Genomic DNA, 22,743 nt, shown 5'->3' with positions numbered 1-22,743 from the left:
CAGGTAGGTAGCCGTGTTGGTCTGACAGTTGAAATAAAAAATAATAATTGTCCAGTAGCACTGGTCAGAGGCAGCAGTGCTTCTAAACACCAGTTGCTGGAAACCGCAGGTGGGGAAAGTGCTCTGTGCTTATGTCCTTGTTGTAGGTTTCCCACAGGCATCTGGCTGGCCATTGTAAGAACAGAATTCAGGCTTAGATGGGCCATTGGCCTAATGTTTCCGCTATCGTGTGCATGCACACTTCTTCATATATGTATCTGAAGAAGTGGTATCTGATGGTATCTGAAGAAGTGTGCATGCACACAAAAGCTTATACCCAGAACTTACTTAGTTGGTCTCTGAGGTGCTACTGGACAATTTTTTTTATTTACAATGCCTTTGTGATAACCCTTGTGTCATAAGCTGGTTGGGATCCTATGAAGTATGCAAATGGTTCTGTGTCTAAGGGGCTTTGAAACGTGTTCTTATGAACATTGGCTCACTGACTCAAATGGCAAACAAAATTGAGGGGACTTTTTAAAAGCAATTTGTAGTATGGCAGAGGGATGCTCTGTTTAGAGATATGAAAGTAAAGTCCTACTGAGATTACTCAAACTCTTGGATGCATCTCAAGTAGCTATTTGGATCCCTGCTAGAATGTGCAAGCAATTAATTTTTTAATTTTCACCTCAGCTATGCTTTAAATTCAAATTTCTGGGAGATCGTAGGGGAATGTCAATAAGATATATTACTTGCATCATGATGGAATAGTGTGACCACTATCTGCTTGCTTTTATTGCCTCTTGTGGTTTTTATTCCCTTATTTTTAAATCTTTGCTTGTTCTTTGAACAATAAAAACTTAACATGCCATTAACAGAAAAAGGAAAGGGAAAAAAATATACTGTACAGACATGTTCAAAAGCAATGTGTCGTAGTTGAGATTTTAACTCCCTTAAAACAAAAGTTCTTACTAGAGCAAGAGGGATTTAAGGCTGGAAAGTAATGTTGATTCTCTGCATTGAATTCAGTGTACCTGGTATCTTGAAATACTGAGGTATGGACTCCTTTGAAGTGCATCAGTGTTGTGTTCACATTGTTATCCCTGATTCTTAGTTCATGTAAACATCCTACACTCAGCTCTAACAGACTGAACGGCTGAGAGGTGGGTGTTTACTTCAACTGATTTGGAAAATCTGCCTTCCTGAATAATTAAGCCATGAAACCGGATGGACTACGGGAGAGGGCAACCGTCAACTGTGCTGATTCCCACCTCATTTCAATAAATGCAACCTCCAATTATCTGTGAAAGTGGTAATCCATAAAATAGTTTGCCTTCGGTTTCGTGTAATACTGTGTGTGCATTTGCCCTAGCAACCTTTTGTGCCAGTGGTTTGCTTCAAGATCTACGCTGAAGGCCTATTTTCAAAATTTCCCTTTCATCTGCTGTAAACCAATTCCAAATAGTTTACCATGTTTGTGCGTTTGTGATCTTCACGGGACTGCTGCACTGCATTGAACTTAATTTCTCATGCTAGAGAAAGGCTGTTTCCAGGCAGGTCTTGACTTTGACCTGCCCTGGTGGTATAAATTTGTAGTAACTACTGTCTTCCTTACCAGTTTGTAGTGCCAGTTAAGCATTCTAATAGTACCAAAAAAAAGAAGAAGTAAAGATAATGAACTTAAAAGACAACACGGCCATTCATACTGGGGGTTTGGTGATCCTGCTGCTAGCTCTGCATTATCTCGCCTGTGTTCCTTCTGCTTATCCCATTAACCCAAATGACGGCTCAAAATATCAGCCCAGTCTCTTTGTGAATATATGCATGCTGAATGCAACCCCCCCCCCCCCCGTGGCAAAGTGCCCTTATTGACTTCAGAGAAGTGAAAGATTTTGTGCAGAGCCCAGCAAACTAGGGAGATGGCCTGTGTGTACATGTCTTTGCCAGTAACCTCAGCAGAACACAATGTGAGGCTTATGGTTGAAGTTCCATGGGCATTACAAGTCTAGGGGAGAGGACAAAATTGGCTTCTGAAGAGGATGGAGTTGAGAGATTTAATTATCAGATCTATACTCATCCAGGGGGAAATTGCAGAAGAAATGAGTTTTGAAACAGTGCAGCGTTAAGATCATTATGAATTTCCATGTGGATTTTTTTTTTAATGCGTATTTTAGAAGTTAGTTCTAAAAATAAAGGTATACTATTTCTCCTCTTATATGTAACTAGCTTTCCATGGTAGCCACAACAGGAAAACCTCCCTCTGACAGTTGATTATAGCTGGCATAAGATCACAGTTGATTTCTGGCTTGTACTCTTGTGTTTCAAAATGAGTCCTAAACCCTGAAACCTGAGCTTGTCTGTTGACATAACCTGAAGCTGATTTTTCTGTTCACCTACAGGCAGGCTGGATAGGTGAGTGCCTTTCATTTATCCAGGGTATGGTTTTACTGGAAATGTCACTCCCCATTGCCTCTCGTTGGGGTCATGCTAACACTGCACCTCGAATACGACAGTAATTGTCCAATGGCTCCTGTTGTAATAAATATCAAGGTCACCTTATGTAACTTTTAAACTAACCAGATGCAGGTGCATTAAACTGGCTCACTTACTTGGGAGATACCAGAAACACATAAGGAAAGCCATGCTGGATGAGGCCGAAAGGCCCATCTAGTCCAAAATCCCGTTCTCACAGTGGCCAACTAGATGCCGGTGGGAAGCCCAGAAGCGGCACCTGAGAGCAACAATGCGCTACAAGAAAGAAGATTCCACCTAAACATTAGGAAGAACTTCCTGACAGTAAGAGCTGTTCGACAGTGGAATTTGCTGCCAAGGAGTGTGGTGGAGTCTCCTTCTTTGGAGGTCTTTAAGCAGAGGCTTGACAACCATATGTCAGGAGTGCTCTGATGGTGTTTCCTGCTTGGCAGGGGGGTTGGGCTCGATGGCCCTTGTGGTCTCTTCCAATTCTATGATTCTATGATTCTCTTCCTCTTTGAATACCAGTTGCTTCAAATCACAAGGCTCACTGGCCATAATGGCTAGCATAACTCCATTCTCCATGAATTGGTCTAATTTTCCAAAGCCATCCAAGTTGGTGGTCATCATTAGCTCTTGTGGGAGCAAATTCTGCATTTTAATTGTGCGCTGTGAGAAGAAGCTATTTCTTGTGCTAAACAGAGACTTGGCTTCATTAGATGAGTTCTGGAATTATAGATACCCTGCCTGCATGGTTGTCACAACACACTAACAATATATTATTTGGCCTGCCATGGTAGCGATAGAAGAAGACTCACATAACACATTGTATTCATTCAGTGGCCATGTTGAAAAGATTTGTCCTGCCCCATGGAAAACTGTTGCAATGGGACTTCCGGGTTGGTGCCACTGTTTAATGGCGGATTCCCTCCGAGTTCCGGAGGGAATCGGCTCCGTAGCGTCAGGGTCTGGCCGCTGCGGCGAAGCGGGGACCCTTAAAATCACAGGCGCGGATGCCTGTGAACACAGAGACTCGGCGGGCACCATTTGCGCCCCCCCCAATCCGCGACGGAGCCTTTTTAAAGGCTTCGGAACGGAGGCAGGGTAAGGCGTGGTGCTGAGAGTACTCCCTCGTCTACGGAGTGAAGCCGCAAGCCATTGACAGAGAGCGCCAACTTCTTCTAAGAGTGATTGGATCCTAAAACATCAACCCGTGAGTAATACGGAGATTGGAACTTTAAAAAATTTCTTATCTTGGATTTGGAACGAGCGGGAAGGGGCTAAAAAGGAAGTCCACCCCCCCCTCTTTGTAAACAACTTAAAGCAAAGGACTGGGCAGCTAAGGTCGAGAGAATCTGTTTCTTGCTTTTTTTTTTAACAAAAGATCCTGACCTCACGGTTTGGACATTATAAGAAGATATTCTGGAGGATAAAAAGAATTTTGGGAGCTGAAACTACACCCCCCCCTAGACCCGGGAACGTCCGATGAGAAAGCCTGTTGCATGGAAGATTTTGACAGCTGTCAAGTGAGCTGCTAGTCAGCTAGCTGTCAGCTGGAAAAAGAGAACATTGTTTCTGCTGTTTTTGCTGGTTTATTCGGGATAACTTGTTGAAAATAAGGTTGATACAAAATAACTGGACTTTTGGTTTTTGAGCTGAAAGGAAGATCAAGGAATTAAATCCCCCTAGAGGGGTAACAAGGATACTACATTACAAAAATGGCTGGAGTGTCTAAATTCCAAGCAGAATTGGACAGAGCACTGGTTCTCTTGGGAAACTTAGAAGATGAGTACGATGCTTTGTCTACAGAGGTATCGCTATTACACTGGACAGTAAACAACAGCTTGGAGTCTGATAAGGATTTGAAACAGGAAGCCTATTCAACTGAACAAATAAATGAAACCGAAAGCGTAGACACGATGGAGCAATATGTTCTTTTTGAAGAAAACGAAGGAGGAGATGGAGGTTTGCAGGAGTCAAAGGAGAGCTACAATATGAGGCCTGACATGATGATAAAAAAGGACAATAAAAACTGGATGCGGAAAGCCTGGTTTGATTGGGAATTTGGAAAATGGAGAGATCCTCTTTTGAGGAGATCTGAAGACCTGAGGATTATAAATTTGTTGAAGGTGGAAGCTGGAGCTGTGGGGACATTTGGATTTGAAAGAAATTTGAAACAAGAGTTGGAATACCCCATAGGCTTTGCTTTTGCTTTTAAGTATGGAGGACTGGCTAGAAGCAACATCGATTCTGTTGGGCCGGAGCCCCTCCGAGACCTGGGGCTTAACATCAAGGTCTATCAAAGAGACCGGCAGAAAGGAACTGAGAGAGACATAAGGGCCTCGGACCTGAGATCTCCAGGCTAAATAAATAATATAAAGACTGATGGATATTGGTTGGGGACTGGAACCGGGAGAAGGGTGGGTGGAGGTTGGGAATCCAAAGGGTACATAAGGATAATTTGCATTGCTTTGTTTGTTTTATATTTTGTTAGTGGTAAGGAAATTGGGTAAACCGTGGAAGGGAAATTTTGGTCGACCTTAGGAAAAAGGTTTAAGAATAAATTAATGAGGTATAAGTATTGATGTGTAATTTTAATAAGGTGAAATTGGTTTTTTTTTCCTTCTTTTTAAATTAAGTGAAAATAAGGCTGTTAAAAATAAATGGAGGAAATGGAAAAAAGAAGTAAAGTAAAATAACAGTATGTTAGAATAAATGTTTAAGTTAAGGTGAAGAAATAAGTTAAGGACTTGCTGAATGGACAATTTAAATTGGAATACAAGAAGGGGAGGTGTGAGGAGGTCTGAGAAACAAGGTTGAGGAAAATAAGTATCAGAAACTGTATGTGTTTTTTCTATTTTTCTGTTTAGTTTCGAACATGCTTTTTTGTGTTGTTTTTATTTTGTTTATTTTTTTGTTTTTGTTTGTTGTGTGTCTTTTGAAAATACCAATAAATATTTAATTAAAAAAAAAAAAGGAAAACTGTTGCAATGATATACACTGGAATTTAGCCAGGGGGATTTGAGAAAGTCACTTAACAATGTTACTAAGATTGGATTAAGTACAATTAAGATGTGTGTTTGTTTGTTTGAAAATTTTTGAAAACCAATAAAAATTTTTTGAAAAAAAAGAAAAAGATTTGTCCTGCCCTTCATGCATTTTTGTCTGAACTCAGGTTTTCTACCATTAAGTTTTACAAAGCCAGCAGCATTTGCAGTGGGTGTACTGAATATATTTATGACCTTAAGTCGCTCCTCGTTGAAGCTGGCAAGCCTTTTAGTCTGGAGAAGTCAGTGGCATGAAGGTCCCTTTTATATTCTGAGGTTCCTGTAAAATACAGGGGCAAGCAATGTGATTTAAACTGCCTTGCAGCTGTAAACTGTGATTTCCCCAGAAGGTTCGTCATCCGGCAGAACAAGTTTTGCCACCTTTGACACATAGCTTCAGACGGCATAGGAGGAGGGGCAGAAAGTGCCAACAGGTTGCAGTAAGTAAGGAGAGGTTGTTCTCCCTTATGCAGCGGTGCATTGATGCACAGCCTTATTAAGTCTTGTCAGCTGTATTAAAGAGAAACCTCATTTCTCAGAAGAGTATGCCAGACAGTCAACGCTGCTGTCTGTTCTGGCTGTCAAGGGCTAGAAAGTGCCATTGGGTGACCTTGCCAGCTTGACTGAGGCAGCATTTTCCAGGCTTCAGAACCCTGGTGCAGCAGCAAGTGCAAAAGTAGGGACACATAATTAGCTCTGCAAAATAAGATGATAAGCCCGTAGAAATGTTTTTGCTTTTAACTGTGTGAATGTGTGTATATGACACGGGTGGTGCTGTGGGTTAAACCACAGAGCCTAGGGCTTGCCGATCAGAAGGTTGGTGGTTCGAATCCCCGTGACGGGGTGAGCTCCCGTTGCTCGGTCCCTGCTCCTGCCAACCTAGCAGTTCGAAAGCATGTCAAAGTACAAGTAGGTAAATAGGTACCGCTCTGGCGGGAAGGTAAACGGTGTTTCCGTGTGCTGCTCTGGTTCGCCAGAAGCGGCTTAGTCATGCTGGCCACATGACCTGGAAGCTGTACGCCGGCTCCCTTGGCCAATAAAGCGAGATGAGCGCTGCAACCCCAGAGTCGTCCGCGACTGAACCTAATGGATAGGGGTCCCTTTATCTTTGTGTGTGTATATATTGGGGGGGGGATGAAAACTGCTGGCTCTGGGCTGCCGAGCAGGGCAGGGTGCCTTTTTTAAAAAGTGGGATTCCCACATTTATTAAAACGTTGCCACCCTAAGCTTCTTTAGGAGGAAGAGCAGGACAGAAATCAAATAAGTAATTAATTTCTGCTCCTTAAAGCGGATTCCTGGTGGTGTACGGGCTGGCAAAGAGCACAATCTATAGGCTTTTTGTGGCTGAGACCCAACGTGGTTAGCAGAACTGTATGGGAACAGGATTGTATAGCTTAGTCATGAGAAGGAGGTGGCTGTGAAGAAGCATAACCCCATTTTGTAAAATATTATTAATAAAGCTGGGCCCCTCTGGATGCAATTTTATTTGTGAACCCCAATATTTACCCTGTCTGACACCAAATGCCCAAGATCTTTAGGCTCTAGTGCTGCATGAGTTGTGCCAGGTGGGTTGCTGGTCACACCCACCTGCATTTTGTTCTCCCCCCCCCCCCCGCCCCAACTTTTCAGCTTTCATCTTGCCTGTAACGGGGAGTGGGTGGGTGCCCCTGGTCCACCCTATTTAAACTGTTCTTGGGGATTCTTTATGCAAGGAGCTGTCCAGCCCCACAGAGATGCTGAACGCCTATGTGGCTGAATTCAGCCCACCTCCTCTTGACTGCGGTATTGATCCTGGACTGATCCAAGATAACTAAATAAGAGTGATATATACTTCCTTAAGGTTTTAAGCACTGCCTGTTTATTACAGAACTTGAGAATATTAGAAAATTGTTTCTTTGTTGGACAATGCCTAGCTATCACTTGTATAAATAAATATTCTGGATGTAAAATTTTAAACTGGTTGGTCACTTATTTACATTCAAGTTATAAGCTGGTTTTGTTGCGCTGAGAATTTGGCATGGTTTAGCAGGGTCTGAAGCTGAAAAGGGGCATGCATGAATACCCATGTGGCATCCTGCCCCGAGAAAAGCAAACTGGTTTATTTTTGAGCCTTCTCTTGTACTTAAATATATGAAAACAACTGATGGTGGTGTTAATCTCTCTAGAATAACTTTCTTGGGTCGCTAGCTTAGCCTAACCTACATCACGAGATAGTGAGCCCAGGTGTCAATCTATATATTAAGCATTTGGGTGGGGTACATAAAATTAAACCAGAGTTACATTATCTACAACAAAAAATGTCTCAAACTGAATGTAATTGATTTGTTTGTAGGATTGTACGATTTAAAAACAGCAACACTGAATGTATTTTTGTTACTTCTGGAAATTTTTTCAATGAAAACATTTTTTTAAAAAAACAGTAACATTATTTGTTGCTACTATGTCCTTCTGGATTGGCACATTACTGCCCAGTCACAGTTAGACTAAAATCCTGAGTTTCTTAATTCTCCTGGGTTTCTACCGATGGTCGCTTGTTGTGACTTGTTTGCAAAGCATTTTAAGGATAAAATTGCCTGCATCTGCCAGGACCTTGACTCCAGTTACAGCAGACGAATCTTGAGAGGTGCCCAGAACACTGTCTAGTTCTGTTGTGTTGGATGAGTTTCAGTTAGTAAGGGTCAAGGACGTGGATCAGGTGCTTGGATGGGTCAAGGTGACCACTTGCACTCTGAATCCTTGCACATCTTGGCTGATAAAAACTAGCGAGGAGGGAGCAGCTGGCTGGGCCAGGTAGGAGATTAATGCCTCCCTGTGAGAAGGGATGGTCCCTTGCCTGCTTGAAGAAGGCAGCGGTAAAATAAGTATCAGTAAATAAAATTTAAAACAAAACGAAAAGAGAAACCCTCACTGGATTTGGAATACCAGCCAGTTACCAATATCCCCTTGGGCAAGTTTCTTGAGCGGGTGGTCGTGGACCAGATCCAGGTGCTCTTGGAGGAAAGTGATTTTCTAGATCCATTTCAGTTGGGGTTTTGGCATAGAAACTACTTCGGTCACCTGGTATGATGATCTCTGTCTGGAGAGAGACAGGGGAAATGTCTTGGTTGATTTTCCCCAACCTCTCTGTGGCTTTTGAGTTACACTTAATTCTGTGTATTGCAACCTAAGCCCATTGGAATGGTTCTTCACTCTGGGAAATGTGGAATGTATAGTACACGTTTCGCTCTCGTGTGCAATGTTCATACAGTCACAACTGTCTTTAAGTTGTGCATACTATATATATTTTGGCACATTGTACTTTTCTCCGGCTGATTCTTCAGGCCCAGATTTATTAGGGCCCGTGCTTTTGAGGAAGCGTCACACTTCCTCTCCTGAAATGTGGTACAGTACTTCCTCAAAATCGCTCATTTCTTTTTAAAACAAAACAGAATGTTAGTTGTAAGTAACCCCATTCAAACCAATGGAAGAAAACACAGCTATTAATGCAAGATTGAGCATGTTTACCTAGAAGCAAGTTTCACTACCCAGTGTCAGTATGCTGGAGTAAAGCCTAGCACACTGATTTCAGCTACTGCTCGTTTAAGGTTACATGAGAAAATAAAGGTTACTGCCTGCCAAGAAGATAGGAAATTGACCAAATTCCTAGAAAAGATCCCAAAATCCCTTAAAACAAACAGAAATAGGAGTGGGACTCTTGCTCAGGAAGCATGGAAGGCAGATGGAGATGGCATTCCTGACATATTTAATTCCAGTGCAATTTCTTCTACACAACACCATGTCTGCCTTTTTATTAGGACCTTATTCTGCTTACGGCAGGAGACGCAGCTATTCATTTCTCTTGACATCCATCTGTTTTTACACTCAAGTACCTCATTAAGATAAATCTGTTCACTCTTTCTCATCCCAGCTGATCTTTCCTTTTCCTTTTTCTCTCCTCTTACTCTTAAGATCATTTGCTTGTATGTGGGGGGCGGCAGTTTTAGTGCATTATATATAAATTGAGTCCTGTTCTGCTATTATTGCTAAACTTCTAATAGCAGGAGATTTTTGTTCCTTTTGGAACATGATTAACAAAATGCTGCTCTAATCCAAGAAGGGAGTTTCTGCCTTGCCTTCAACCAGATTATCTGCCATTTCTCTTCAGATTTTCTTGCATGTCCAATCTGAGCATGAGTGCATTCTAACTTGAAAACGTTCCTCCTGATTTTGCAGAGGAGCAGTTCTTAATAGAATATAAAGGGTCAATAGTATTGCAGTGTAGTGAAGAAGATGCTTAAAATGATGAAGTTTGAACAGGGAAGAATGTCTTAAACACTAGGCGATGCCATGTGGATTTTGCCTTCAGTCTTCAAAACGTCTTGACCTCTTCTGAAGATGTTTGATACTGTTATTTTTACTTTGTTGAGGCAACACAAATTTTGCTTGTAAACTGGTTTGCAGAGAAATGACTGGCTGGAAGCCGAGGTGCTGCAGCATGTTTCTACGCATGCTTCTCACTGCTTTCAAAAGTATGTCCTCTAATACACGTAGTCCCTGATGGCTGCTTTAATGCAAGACATTAAAATGAGCAAAGCCTATTGTATTTGGAAGTGTTATTTGCTAAGCTGCACACAGGGCTACTTCCCCTGCAAGATACAGGGAAATCCCTACCATAATATGAGGAAAAATTTTCCCTATACCCCGTTGCTCAGAAATCAAGCCTATTTTCCTTCTTATGGGGCTTAAATAAGATTCTAGCCCCATTTTCTTGGCAGATTTTATTTATAAATCAGCTTTAAGCAGAACTGTCACTTGCTGAATCCAATACACAAGTAATTTTTTTTGTGCTCCTGGGAGCATAATCTCCTGACCTATGCTGGGAGAGCCACAAAGACTCTGATGTCATACTAATTTAGAAATGCTGGGGAATGGATTCCCCATCTCCTGTATAACATTGGAAAACCCCGTCCTTTTCCCCTTGAGGGGGTGGGTTGAATCATAATGAAATAAAAAATGGCTGGCTATTAATGATGTGTTTGCCCCTTGAGCAAGGAGTATATTCTGTATTTAGATATTGCAGGTGTGTCACAGCAGGCATTCTTACAGCCTGCTCTTCTACTAAAAGTGCCCAGAGGGTGGTGCACAACATACTCATAAAATCACGTTATGTAACCTCTGAAAGTCTAGCAAACCGTTTCTAAAAGCAATAACAAAGAATATGCCGTATAGTTAACACTTGGGGAAAAAACCTAACAGTAAAAAGATTCAGGTAGGTAGCCGTGTTGGTCTGACACAGTCAAAATATATTAAAAAATTGTCCAGTATCACCTTAGAGACCAATAAAGTTTGTTCTTGGTATAAGCTTTCGTGTGCATGCACACTTCTTCAGTAAAAAGATGTTAACACAGAAATGAAACTAGGTGTTGCCTATTAAAAGCCTGACAAAATAAGGAGCACCTTCAATTTCTGTTAAAAGACACATAAAAAGCAAGCTGTTGTTGACAGAAGAGCGTTCTAGAGATGTGACAACATCTTAGAAAAGGCCACATCCTTGGTGCTTTATGAATGACCTGAGGTGGCTCTGAGAACAGGTAACCTGGCCCAGAGTTAAGGGCTTTTAAGAGTATGTAACCAGTACTGTACTTTGAATTGAGCCAGAAAGGGATGCCAGTGATGGCTTTAGGGACATGTTACTCCTTTTCACGCTCCCTCTTAAGAGAAATCAGCTGCCCTTATTCTATATGATAAATCTGCAAGCTGTGCATATTCTGTCATAAATTGCCATTCTTCTTTAGTTGCAGACTAAACATACAGAATAAGAGAACAAGAAGAACATATGTTTAAAGAAGATTGGAAAACGTTTATTGAATATAGGGGGAAATTGTGTACACCTGAAAACGTCAGCTGTCAGGGAATCAGGAGCAGGAGCACTAGGGAGAGAGGATTGGGAGAGCGAAGGGGAAGAATCCGAGGGCAGCGTAGGGGAGTATGACAGTGGCCCGAGAGATTCCATGAGCTTCTCCAGCGAATCAGAAGATTCCCAGAAGGGGGCGCCAATGGTCAGGGCAAGGGGGGTCCCAGGGGGGACGCACCAGAAACAAGGAGCCAGAAGGGAACCCCAAAGCAGCAGTGGAGGATCGGGACCAGTTTCCCCACCAGAGCGTAGTGGGGGGGAGGAGTCACATGTGTCAGGAGCAGTGTCTCCTCCAGAGAGGGAGTCAGGGCTGACCACGCCTCCAACGGAGGGGAGGTCAGTTGCAGCTAGCCCCCCCGAAGGGGGAAGCAGTGACAGCAGCAGTGGAACGGTCAGGAGGAAAGCTGCTGGCTGGGCGCGCGCGCCAAGTTCAAATGTGCAGGCGCGCGGAACAGCAGGAGACCCGGATGGGGAACCAGCTCCTAAAGCCCGCCGGAGGGAGGGAGAAGGCTCAGGGGAATCAGCGGGAGAAGAGGCTAGAAAGGGCGGAACCCCGGCGGGCAGGCGGACCCAGAGGAGGAAGGAGCAGCGGAGAAGGTGGAGCAAGGCTAGAATCTTAAATTGGTGTCAAGGGGGAGGAGACTCAGACGGAGCATCAGTGGTCTGACAGTTGAGACGTGGGGCTGCGCGCTGCGGCTCTGGAAGTGAAACTGAACTTCAATAAAGACTTTTATACTTAACAACGAAGCAGCGTTGGTCCTTTGTGAGCTGGGACCTAGGGTAGCTCTGACAGTCAGCATTAAGATAAATTCCACAGTGTAAATTTTTTATTTATTTTATTTTATTAAAGATTTTCTTGTTTTACAGAATTATGTGTAATGTCTCTCGTATTTTTTCCATGTAACATTTTTACAAATCCGTTTCATTTGCTGAGACGTTTGGGGGGGGGGGGGAATAAGTTTTGATGGATGCTATAATGGAATACAGAATGGTTTAGTTTTTGTAAAATACGCAGGGATGTATGATATGCAAAATGAACCATGGAAAGAGAAGAGAAGCCACTGATATTTTAAGGTTGTTTCAAGGAGTATTTTAAATTGTAAAACAGAAAATTTAATAAAAATTAGAGGAAACAGCTGGTTGTGGCAGCATGCAGACTAACGAACGGCAGCAAGAGATTTAGATCTGGTACAGCAAGACGGACAGATGTAATATATATTTCTATGGTAGCAATTCCCCTGTTCAGCTTAGATCAGGCCACATATATCGAACCAGCAATAATAATTGAAAATAAAATGAAACTGCCCGGTTAAAGGGGGGAGAGGAGCAACATTCTAGATTAACCAATCAGCGACACAACCCTGAATCTGAACCTGCATAACGTAATATAAATTAAAAAATACATATTTTCCTAGGGTGAAGTCTACTACTGCAGCCAGGACTCTAATAAAAAGCTCGCAGACCAGGAGCGACGCATGCGCCCTAAGCAGGGTGGGAGAGCTGGGGTCGGCCAATCAGAGGAGCGGGAGCTCTCGCGCGCCGTCCAACGGCCGCTCAGGCCCGCCCGGGCGCGTGCCCGGACCTGCCCAACGGGGGAGCGTTTCACCCCCCCCCGCCCACCTCCCTCTCACTACGTCACTCGAGGAAGACGAAGGAAGCCGCCATGTCGGACGCGGCAGATTCGCCATAACCTTTTCCCCGCCGCGGCCTGCACGCCGCCGTTCTAATAATAACAACAGCTTAATAATGCGCGCCTGTGTATAGATACGTATTTATTTATTTTTAACAAAACGTTAGCGCCCCTCGGATTTGAGAGCAGGGTATGGCGGTGGCTGCGGCGCTTCTCCCGAGGGGACGAAAGTGCTAGTTCTTCCTCTCTTTTTTAATTCTACGGTTTTTATTACCACCCCTCACCCTCCTCATATCCGGCTATGGATGCTCCGTCAGCAGGTGAGTGCGGGCGCCGAGGGGGGCCTTTTTTAATATATGGAAATCGCGTCGGCGGAGGGATTCCGCCCCCGCGCGGGGCCTGACGGGACGTGGCGCGAGAGTCCCGAGCGGGCGTCGTCGTCACCGGCACTTCCGGTTCAGTGGCGGGCGGGCATGGCGTCGGCCGCGTCGGGGCCGGAAGTTGTATGTGCGCCTGCGCGCGAGCCTGTCAAGTCATCTCGGTGCGCAAACGCGCCTGGTTGGCTGTGTTCCTCAGGGCGGAGAAAGCGATTTTTTCTTAAGGACGCGAGGAGAGCGAAGCTGCCCGGTGTCCTTCTCTCACGGTGGAAGCGCCACGCCCTTCCAGCTGCGCCCACCTATATTTCGCCCAAACGCGGGTCTCGAACCCACGACCCTTGGGGTTTCAGAGTCTCGTGCTCTACCTATTGAGCTATCCAGCCGCCGAGGCTTTGGAACGGGAAACCTCGTTAATGGAACAGAGAAGCCTAACTGCGGCAGCGAGGGAAGGAAGCGTTGCTTTTTATCTGTCCCAAACTGTCCCATCGAAAACCTTAACCAAAGCTGCCCATCCTGCTTTTAATTGAATTGAAATACTTTATTGTCACTTGTACATGGGACGCGGGTGGTGCTGTGGGTTAAAGCACAGAGCCTAGGACTTGCCGATCAGAAGCTGGGTGGTTTGAATCCCCGTGATGGGGTGAGCTCCTGTTGCTCAGTCCCTGCTCCTGCCAACCTGCCAACCTAGCAGTTCGAAAGCACGTCAAAGTTCAAGTAGATGAATAGGTACCGCAAGACTTACTAAGAAGAGTTTTTAGGATCACTAGGCTTGTGCTGTAGGGACGTGGGTGGCACTGTGGGTTAACCCACAGAGCCTAGGACTTGCCGATCAGAAGGTCGGCGGTTCAAATCCCCGCTACGGGGTGAGCTCCTGTTGCTCGGTCCCTGCTCCTGCCAACCTAGCAGTTCGAAAGGATGTCAAAGTGCAAGTAGATAAATAGGTACTGCTCCGGCGGGAAGGTAAATGGTGTTTCCGTGCGCTGCTCTGGTTCTCCAGAAGTGGCTTAGTCAAGCTGGCCACATGACCCGGAAGCTGTATGCCGGCTCCCTCGGCCAATAAAGCGAGATGAGCGCCACAACCCCAGAGTCGGTCACGACTGGACCTAATGGTCAGGGGTCCCTTTACCTTTACCTTACAACTTGTATACAGTGAGATTACACGAGCACCCCCCACTCAGCTCTCTTAGTCTTAATTCCCCTCGTTTACTGATGCACACTCACCAAACCCAAAAGTCAGTTGCCTTGTTATCTTTTCATTCAGCAGCCTAACAGCCCACGGATAGGATAGAAGCTGTTCTTTACCCTGTTGGTGCGACTATCATGCTTCTATATCTTCTGCCCGAGGGCAGGAGATCAAGAAAGTGCCGGCCAGGGTGTGACTCATCCCTGAGAATTTTCCTCACTCTCCTGAGGCAACGTTCTTCCGCTATTTCATCCAGTGGATTTACGGGACAGCCCATAATATCTTGTGCTGTATTCACCACCCTCTGTAGGCACTTCCTATCAGATGATGTCAAACCAGCGTACCACACCGTGATGCAGTGTGAAAGGACACTTTCTGTTGTTGACTGGTAGAAGGAGATCATCAAATGTTGGTTGACATAGTTCTTCTGCAATGCCCCGCAAGTTCAAAAGGGGAAGAAAGAAATGAAGCTCATTTCCACTTTTCCTAGACCAGTGGTCCTATGCCCTATGGGCCACATTTTCAGAATAAAAATTTGCTCTCACCCCACCTAATTTTTTTTATTGATAAGAAATACATTGGAAAGGAAAAGCAAAAACTAGCAGTGCTGGATTTTTAGCTTAGAACGCAGCTGTTTTATAATATGATCTTGGGGCATCCAGAATGTTTAAATGCATCTGCTTACTCAAGAGTTCCATGCTTCATGTCCTTTCATTTTGAAAAAGTGTTAGCTAGCCTTTGCCGTTGAAGTTGATTTGTTGTTGGTCATTATGTATAACAAGGATCTAAACCTTTTCTTCTAACCCAGTGCCTAACTTCTGAGTTGTCACACTGGGGGTTAGCCTCAAAATTATGTGCACATCACTACTAAACGAGTTCTTGTACAGGCTAATAGTCAGATTCCATTTAAGATGCAGTCCTACACACGGTTACCTGGGAGTAAGTCCAGGGTAAGTAAGTGGGGCATTCTTCTGAGTAACTATGTGGGGTAGCTGTCGGTAGAGCATGAAACTCAATTTCAGAGTCGTGGGTTTGAGTCCCATGTTGAGCAAAATATTCTCATTGCAGTGGGTTGGGCTAGATGGCCCTTGTGGTCCCTTCCAACTCTACATTTCTATGATTATCTTTCCATGCCTTTCTTTCCATAAGCCTTCTGTGCATGTAGTGAAGGCGTGCAAGGCTTCAAAAGCAGGAAGACCTACTAGGCACCCTTTTGAGTACCGGGCACCTCAAGCTTTAGAAGTTTAGAAATTTCAAATTGCCATTCCTACGTATGTAGAACTTCCGTTTATGATGGCTCTGTCCTTCTTGCGTTTCTGCTATAGCCTTTTCCTGTTTGATCTCTTGGATTTGCTGCCATTTCCTCCACCTGATCCTAGCCTGTTGCCTTTTGTGCTTTGCGGATGACTTTTGTAACTACCAATACACCGCTGCTCCAAGTTCTTTCTTTGAACTGTCCTCTTTTTGTTCCACCTCCTCATAAAGAAAAACCGCGAAAGACTTCTGAAGGAGATGTTTTGTCAGTGCTGCTGAAAATATTCCCCCCCCTTCCTTTCCTCCCCCTCTATTTGGATCAGTCCTTCTTGGAATAGCATTTGCCAGTCTACCTCTGTTCTTGAGCTCTGGGTTGCAGCTGCTACAAGCGGCTGCTAGAGGTTGCTGTTTGCACGCAGAAGGAGGCTCTTTCAAACCAGGCAGCTGGATGCCACGCTTAACTTGCAAGCTGTTGGCTTAATAATCAGGGTTGCTAGTCGATTAAATAGTTTTGGCTGATTGATTGGATAAAAGGCAGGCGATTAATTAATTGCAGTTAAGTAAAATCTGCATTATGTCCAAAACAAAGTGTGGGTGCCTTTTTGAGATTTTTGAGATTGTTTTCTTCAGCAGTGTTTGCATGGCCAGTAAAGTTCAATGCTCTTCATCACAGGGGAGCATCCTTGAGTAGAAAAGATTCCCTGTTTCAGATGTTGCAGATGCAGGGAACCTTTATCAGCCAGAGCAGAGAGAAATGAAAAGAGCAGAGCAGCCTTAGAGGGGGCGGGAAGGCAGAGGCCTTCAGTCCTTGCAACTGTCTCATTCGGGTAAGACTTACTGGGAAGAGTTTTTAAGATCACTAGGCCTGCGCTGTAGGGATGCGGGTGGCACTGTGGGTTAAACCACAGAGCCTAGGGCTTGCCGATCAGAAGGTCGGCGGTTTGAATCCCCGCTACAGGGTGAGCTCCCGTTGCTCGGTCCCAGCTCCTGCCAACCTAGCAGTTCAAAAGCACGTCAAAGTGCAAGTAGATAAGTAGGTACCCCTCTGGCGGGAAGGTAAACTGCGTTTCCGTGCGCTGCTCTGGTTTGCCAGAAGCGGCTTAGTCATGCTGGCCACATGACCTGGAAGCTGTACGCCAGCTCCCTCAGCCAATAAAGCGAGATGAGCGCCGCAACCCCAGAGTCGGCCACGACTGGACCTAATGGTCAGGGGTCCCTTTACCTTTACCTAGGCCTGCGCTGCTTTGGTTTCTTTGAATAAAGAGTTAACTGCACCGGCACCATATTTTTTTATTGCTCTTGACACTCCCCCCCCCGCATAACATCACAGCGGGCACCCAGTATTTAAAACAGAAATAAATAAAAGCAATTAAAAGCTATCAGTAAAAGAGTTAAGAAATAACAAAGCAGCTGTAAAACAGTAAATAACAAAGCGGCTATAAAATAACCATAAAATCTAAGCTGCAGCAGCGTAAATCAATTTCTCATTCAATGCCTGTGCAAATAGCTGCTCTGTAAACTAGGTGTCAGGTGAGTAGCCTCAAGGAAAGGACCATTGCTTTGTCCTCAGCTGCCTTACCAATGGGGGGCGGTCGTGGAGCTGGTGGCAGGGCCAAGGGAGTTAGCTCTGCCATTGTCTGGAGAGTCCGATCGATGGAAGGCTGAAAGTGTCGCTCCATCTATTATTAGTGATGCTTCTAATTATCCTTAGGTCTGAGAGTGGGTCACAACAATGCAACCGAAACTAAACAGGAATCATACATCCAGGCAGAAGGAGGGCACCCCATTTTGGTCCAAGAAGAAGGAGAGAATGAGGTGCTGTCTTCATGCCAACCACTCTTAAGCATTCATCTAACCCCTGATGGCAGAGTGTTGCTTGGTGTAGCAGAGGGAGTCTCTGAGGTTTTGCCCCGCAGTTTGAGAACCGAGGTACAACTTTCTGTGAAGCAAGGAGTCCAGTCTATCTCCTCCTGCCGTGGAATGCAGCACTTGCAAGAACAGGGCATTGTAAGGAAATTAACAGTGAGATCCTACATGTTTACTCAGAAGTAAGTCTCACTGCATCCAGTGGCGCTTACTCCTTACTAAGAATGTTTAGAATTGCAGCCCTCGGAGAGTGCGTTTTGACTGATACAATGACATCAGTTGATTATTTTTTATTTTCACAATGCTTTTGTGTCAAATAAACTGGTCCTGAAATAAATTAGATTTTAGGTTGGTAGGAGAAGTTTGTGTGCAGCAAGCCGAATAATTCCACTGTCGTTCTGCTCATGGTGTACCTGCATACTTAGCCGATTAACAGCTTCTTTGATTCTCTGCATATTTTATTCATTGTCTAATTAATTGCTCTGTTGACTTCCCCTCCTAGTTAATTACCCACAGCCTCCTCATCAATTCCATTCATGCTTAATTTGGAATATTGTTTATTTGATTCTTTGCCCTTAAGTGGCTGTTTCTGTTATTGTCCTGTTGATTCCCAGCCTAATTATCAACTGATTTATCAATTACCCGTTGCATATTTGTTCAGCTGCTATGGGGATCGGTGGCAGCCTTATTATTATTAGTAATTATTTATACAGTGTGCTGTGTGATTTCCCTCTCCAGTTCCATTCATCCTTGCAACCGATATGAGAAGCTGTTCATTATCATTCTGACTTTACGGGCAGGGAATCGGTTTGCAAGCGTGAAGTTTGCTCAACTAAACCATAGTACATTATAGCACCAAACTTCTTGGCACATGTAAGATAAGTGTTGCTAAATCCGAGCTAGGTAGTTCAGATCTGCAAGCTTTCTTCTTCGTCTTCTGCAAAAAAATACTATCTTGAGAATAAACAGAATAGAATAAAAGCCTTTAAAGCATGCTTTGAGGATCATATGTCCTGACAGATAAACCCCATCATAGCCCAAGGATCAGGATTGATGGAGTTTAATGGCTTCGGTCCTGTATACCTGAAGGAGGATCTCCACTCCAATTATTCATCCTGGATACTGAGGTCCAACTCTGAGTGCCTTCTGGTGCTTCCCTCATTGCAAGAAGTAAAGTTACAGGGAACTAGGCAGAGGGTCTTCTTGGTAGTGGTGCCTCACCTGTGGAATGCCCTCCCGTTAGATGTCAGAGAGATAAACAATTATAGGACTTCCCAAAGACATCTGAAGGCAGCCCTGTACAGAGAAGTTTTTAATGTTTGGTGTTTTACTGTGGTTTTATAACTTGTTGGAAGCCTGCCAGAGTGGCTGGGACAGCCTAGTCAGATCGGTGGTATAATAATAATAATAATAATAATAATAATAATAATAATAATAATAATAATATCTGGAAGGCCACATGTTCTCTTGTCTATGCTTGAGAGAGCGGGCGGCTACCATCGGCTTCGGATGTTGCAAAGGAGCATACGCGGGGTCCAGTGGGCACGGGTTGTTGTTTTTCATTTTATTTCCCACGGTTTTTGGTGCTCTGCAGAAATGCAAGAACCGTTAAAGGGCTGGGACTCTTGCCAAGCGATCTAGGTGAGACAGGTACAGGAGCCCCGAGAGAACAAAACGTTGGCAAAAGGGAGTCAGCCTATATTCAACTTCTGCATATCCAGCTGGCCCTGCCTACCTACCCCAACTTCCCCCGAACCGTCTACTGGGGTTTCTCACTTCTTCCAGCCACCTCCCACTAGTAACTGCCTTGCCACCCTGTCAATTTGTGACATCACAGGAAGTTTGTAGCCCGTGGCAACTGCTTAGGGATGCATCTGCACAACCTCCCATCCTGGTACTGGAAAGGGAACGTCACAAATGTTATTTAGATGTATTTAGAAATACCTTGATTTAGAAGTAGAAGATGGCTTGCTTAAGCTCTGCTGTCCCCTTCATTGCTGCTTTTGGGGAAAGCCTCGTCGGCTTGTGACATCCATGAAAGGCAAACACAGATACAGTGAGGGGAATGGTCCTCATTCAACAGTTATCATCCAGCCACCTCCACTGGCCAGCCTGTCAACCTCCGCTGGCTTCCACCCATGAATATCCATGAATATTCGCTCAGAGCCTGGAGGGCAACCTACACTACTGTCTGAACATGCAATTCCCAGGCATACTGTGTCTGGTGGGTGACCTATGTCCGCACTCTCCATTCATACTTACCGCAGCATCAACCCACAAATATCCACACAGCTTTTGTCAATGGTCTTCTGAAAGTGAATTTCAGCCAACTTACGTGCACAAACTTCAGCCTTCTTCAGCCCAGCGGCAGCCCAGGCTTCCACATGCTAATCACAGCTTCTGCCAGGTCCATCACCAGCTTCCAACCATGGATATCTGCCGCTTTCAAGCCGCGGTACTGCTTGGCAGGTACACTTACATTCTCGTTGCTCCACAGCATCTCATTGATGGATGATGGCCTCCTTCCATTTGCCACTTTGCCTCCATGCGGAAGGAGACCACCAAGTACTGAATAACACAGCTGGTGTCCACCGTGTCCTCTTCAAGCTTTTGCCTTGGGCTTTCCTCTTGGGCTGCTTTTGTATATCCACTGAGCTTCCATGTGCTTTTGTGACATCACAGGATGTCCACAGCCAATAACAGCAGCTGGAGAGGCATCATCATCATCCGGCCTCACAATGGTGGGTGCAGCTCAGCAGCCATTTCCCCTTTGCTTGTTTGCTATGTACAGCTCACTCCTTATCTGTAATGACACCAGTGAAAGACATGCCATAAATCCACCTTCCCATTTTGATTCTCTGATGCCCTATCTGCATAACCTAGCAACCCCAAAATATAGGTGCGCTTTTACTCTCACAAGGTTGAATGTATTGCCCTTGGCTGTACATGAGGGACGATTCCAACAGATTCCACATGAAAAACGCTTATGTCCCTGTGGAAATGGCAGCACTGAATCGGCGGTGCATGCCCTTCTGGCTTGCACTCTTTATAAAGACTTGAGGAATGAGATTATCACCCCTCTTTTATTGTCCATTCCAGGTTGCCCAACCACTGCCACAGTGTCCTTTCTCTTGGCAGATCAAGATGAGCAGGTGACAGCAAAGGTTGCAGGGCTTTTAGCTGGGGCAATCAGAATAAGATCCGCTATGTGTACAATAGATGAGCCTTCCTTCTTTGGCTCATCTTTCTTTTTCTTTTTTTTCCTATTTTTCTTTTTTCTTTTCTTTTATCTTCCCCATAGTTGTTTATGTTCTATGTTATGTACGTCAATATTTTTGTAGTTGTTTTTGTAGCTTTTTTTTCATTACTATTAAGGAATTTTCCTTTGTAATTTTGGTTGTCTATATTTATATGTACCTGTTTAAACAAAAAAAAAGAAAAAAAAAAGATCCACTATTTGACTGTGTTTTATATAATCTGTGTTTTATATAATCAACTTTTTATTTCTGTTTTGTGTATATTGCAATGTTCTTTTGTTGCTATGGCCTATGGCTGACGCAAATAAAGTTTCATGCTTTAATTTTAAGGATGCCTGATTGCATGCGAGTGCAGCATGTCAGGTGTGGAAAGTAAAACCGATATACAGTGGTACCTCGCAAGACGAATGCCTCGGAAGACAAAAAACTCACAAGACGAAAGAGTTTTTCGTTTTTTGAGGTGCTTCGTAAGACGAATTTCCCTATGGGCTTGCTTCGCAAGACGAAACGTCTTGTGAGTTTGTTTCCTTTTGAAGCGGGAACTGGGCTGGCAGGGAGCGAGCGAGGGAGTGACCTACCTTTTCCAGAGGGATCCTCTTCTGGAGAGGGCACAGAGGAGGCAGGTGGGCTGGGATCCAGCGGATCTGGCTGGGTCTCTGCGCCGCCGCCGCCTCTGCCACTCTCTCTCTCTCCCCCTCCCCACGTGGCTGCTCCATTTTGCCCTAACTGCGCGAAGGCAGGAGGAGGGGGACCAAGGAGGAGGAGGCATCCACTGAGCTTGGGCCGCCGCGAAGGCGCCTTTGCGGGGGTGGGAAGAAGCCGGGAGCAGCTGCCGAGACTGTGGGGAGCCCGGCGGTGTGGCCCAAGGTAACGGGGGGAGCAAGGGAGAGTCCGCGCAGGGCGCTACGTGCGTCCGCCCTCGGTTCCTGGGCTCGAACTTCCTTTGGCACCTCGTGGAGAGAGAGGGAGAGGAGCGGGCTGGGGCTTTGATGTGGGACGCGGTTTGGCGGAGCGATGACGCGGCAAGGCTTGGCGACAGAGGAAGGGGGGCTGTTTTCGTGGGGAGGTGGGAGGGGGTGTCTTTGCCTCTTCCCGGCAACAGATCCTCCAGGCTGGGGAAACTCCTGCTGGGGAGCGACCCGCTTTGTGCTTTGCCCGCTATCCCATTATAATACAGTACCAGGGTGCATCCGTGCTTCGCAAGACGAAAAGATCCGCAAGACGAAGAAACTCGCAGAACGGATTAATTTCGTCTTGCGAGGCACCACTGTATTTTGTTGTTTGAGGTAGAACAGAAAGTGGTTGAGTCCACCAAGTCAACATTGCAGTATCCCAAGGCCAGCAGAGCTATTTTGCTACCCAAGCAGATGATCTCACAATCATATCACCCTGGGAGTAGTAAAAATACAATAATAATGAAGGGTCACATCCAGTATTGTATGATCTGGTTTGTTCTTGTGCAGCAGGCCCTCCCTCTTTCCTGGCTGCAGTCATACTCCTAAAATTTGTTTTAAGGTCTTGTGAGGGGTCCTTCTGGAGCAGATTTTGGGTACACATGTAGCTACATGGAGAAGGAAAGCAGAAATCTGTAGTGCAAGTGGGCAGTCATAATCGGATAGCGACCTAATCAACTAACAATCTGCTTGTTTTTCTTGTTGCCCAAATTCAGCCACTTGAGGCACGTGCCACACACTGCCAAACAGTAAGGCCGGTCCGGAAAGCATATTCTTTCCCTTGCCATCATAGAGAGATAAGAGCCAAAAGAGCGTAGATGACGCTCATGAT

General features: G+C 45.0%; 2 protein-coding genes and 1 long non-coding RNA gene across 8 annotated transcripts in view; all 3 read left to right on the top strand.

Moving 5' to 3' along the window:
• The window catches only part of LOC310766314, a 125,881-nt gene extending 115,102 nt beyond the window's left edge, over nt 1-10,779 (top strand). Inside the window, exon 2 of the long non-coding RNA XR_014550053.1 lies at nt 7,320-10,779. This is a non-coding gene — a long non-coding RNA (uncharacterized lncRNA). The remainder of the gene's footprint in view (nt 1-7,319) is intronic.
• LOC310766276 (uncharacterized protein) overlaps nt 1-11,382 on the top strand; it is a 38,124-nt gene extending 26,742 nt beyond the window's left edge. For 3 of the 5 annotated variants that reach the window (XR_014549986.1, XM_083622389.1, XM_083622388.1), the window contains one exon: nt 1,094-1,318. Coding sequence is in view for 2 of the 5 variants with exons in the window: in XM_083622388.1 (XP_083478514.1) it covers nt 1,094-1,139 (46 nt within the window). In the remaining 3 variants the exon portion in view is untranslated. Of the gene's footprint in view, nt 1-1,093; nt 1,319-11,272 lie in introns of those variants that run through there. The other 2 variants (XR_014549984.1, XR_014549985.1) reach the window with 2 other exon arrangements.
• A 1,602-nt stretch (nt 11,383-12,984) lies between these two features.
• ZFAT (zinc finger and AT-hook domain containing) overlaps nt 12,985-22,743 on the top strand; it is a 668,318-nt gene continuing 658,559 nt past the window's right edge. Inside the window, exon 1 of one of the 2 annotated variants that reach the window (XM_083621866.1) lies at nt 12,985-13,341. In XM_083621866.1, coding sequence (XP_083477992.1) covers nt 13,323-13,341 — 19 coding nt within the window. In that variant the 5' untranslated portion in view covers nt 12,985-13,322. The remainder of the gene's footprint in view (nt 13,342-22,743) is intronic. The other variant, XR_014549936.1, reaches the window with a different exon arrangement.

The sequence above is a fragment of the Podarcis filfolensis genome, assembly GCF_964270895.1.
Source record: "Podarcis filfolensis genome assembly, chromosome: 7".
Classification (NCBI taxonomy): Eukaryota; Metazoa; Chordata; class Lepidosauria; order Squamata; family Lacertidae; genus Podarcis; species Podarcis filfolensis.
Note: the sequence above shows the minus strand (reverse complement) of the source record. Positions and strands in the feature narration are given on the sequence as shown.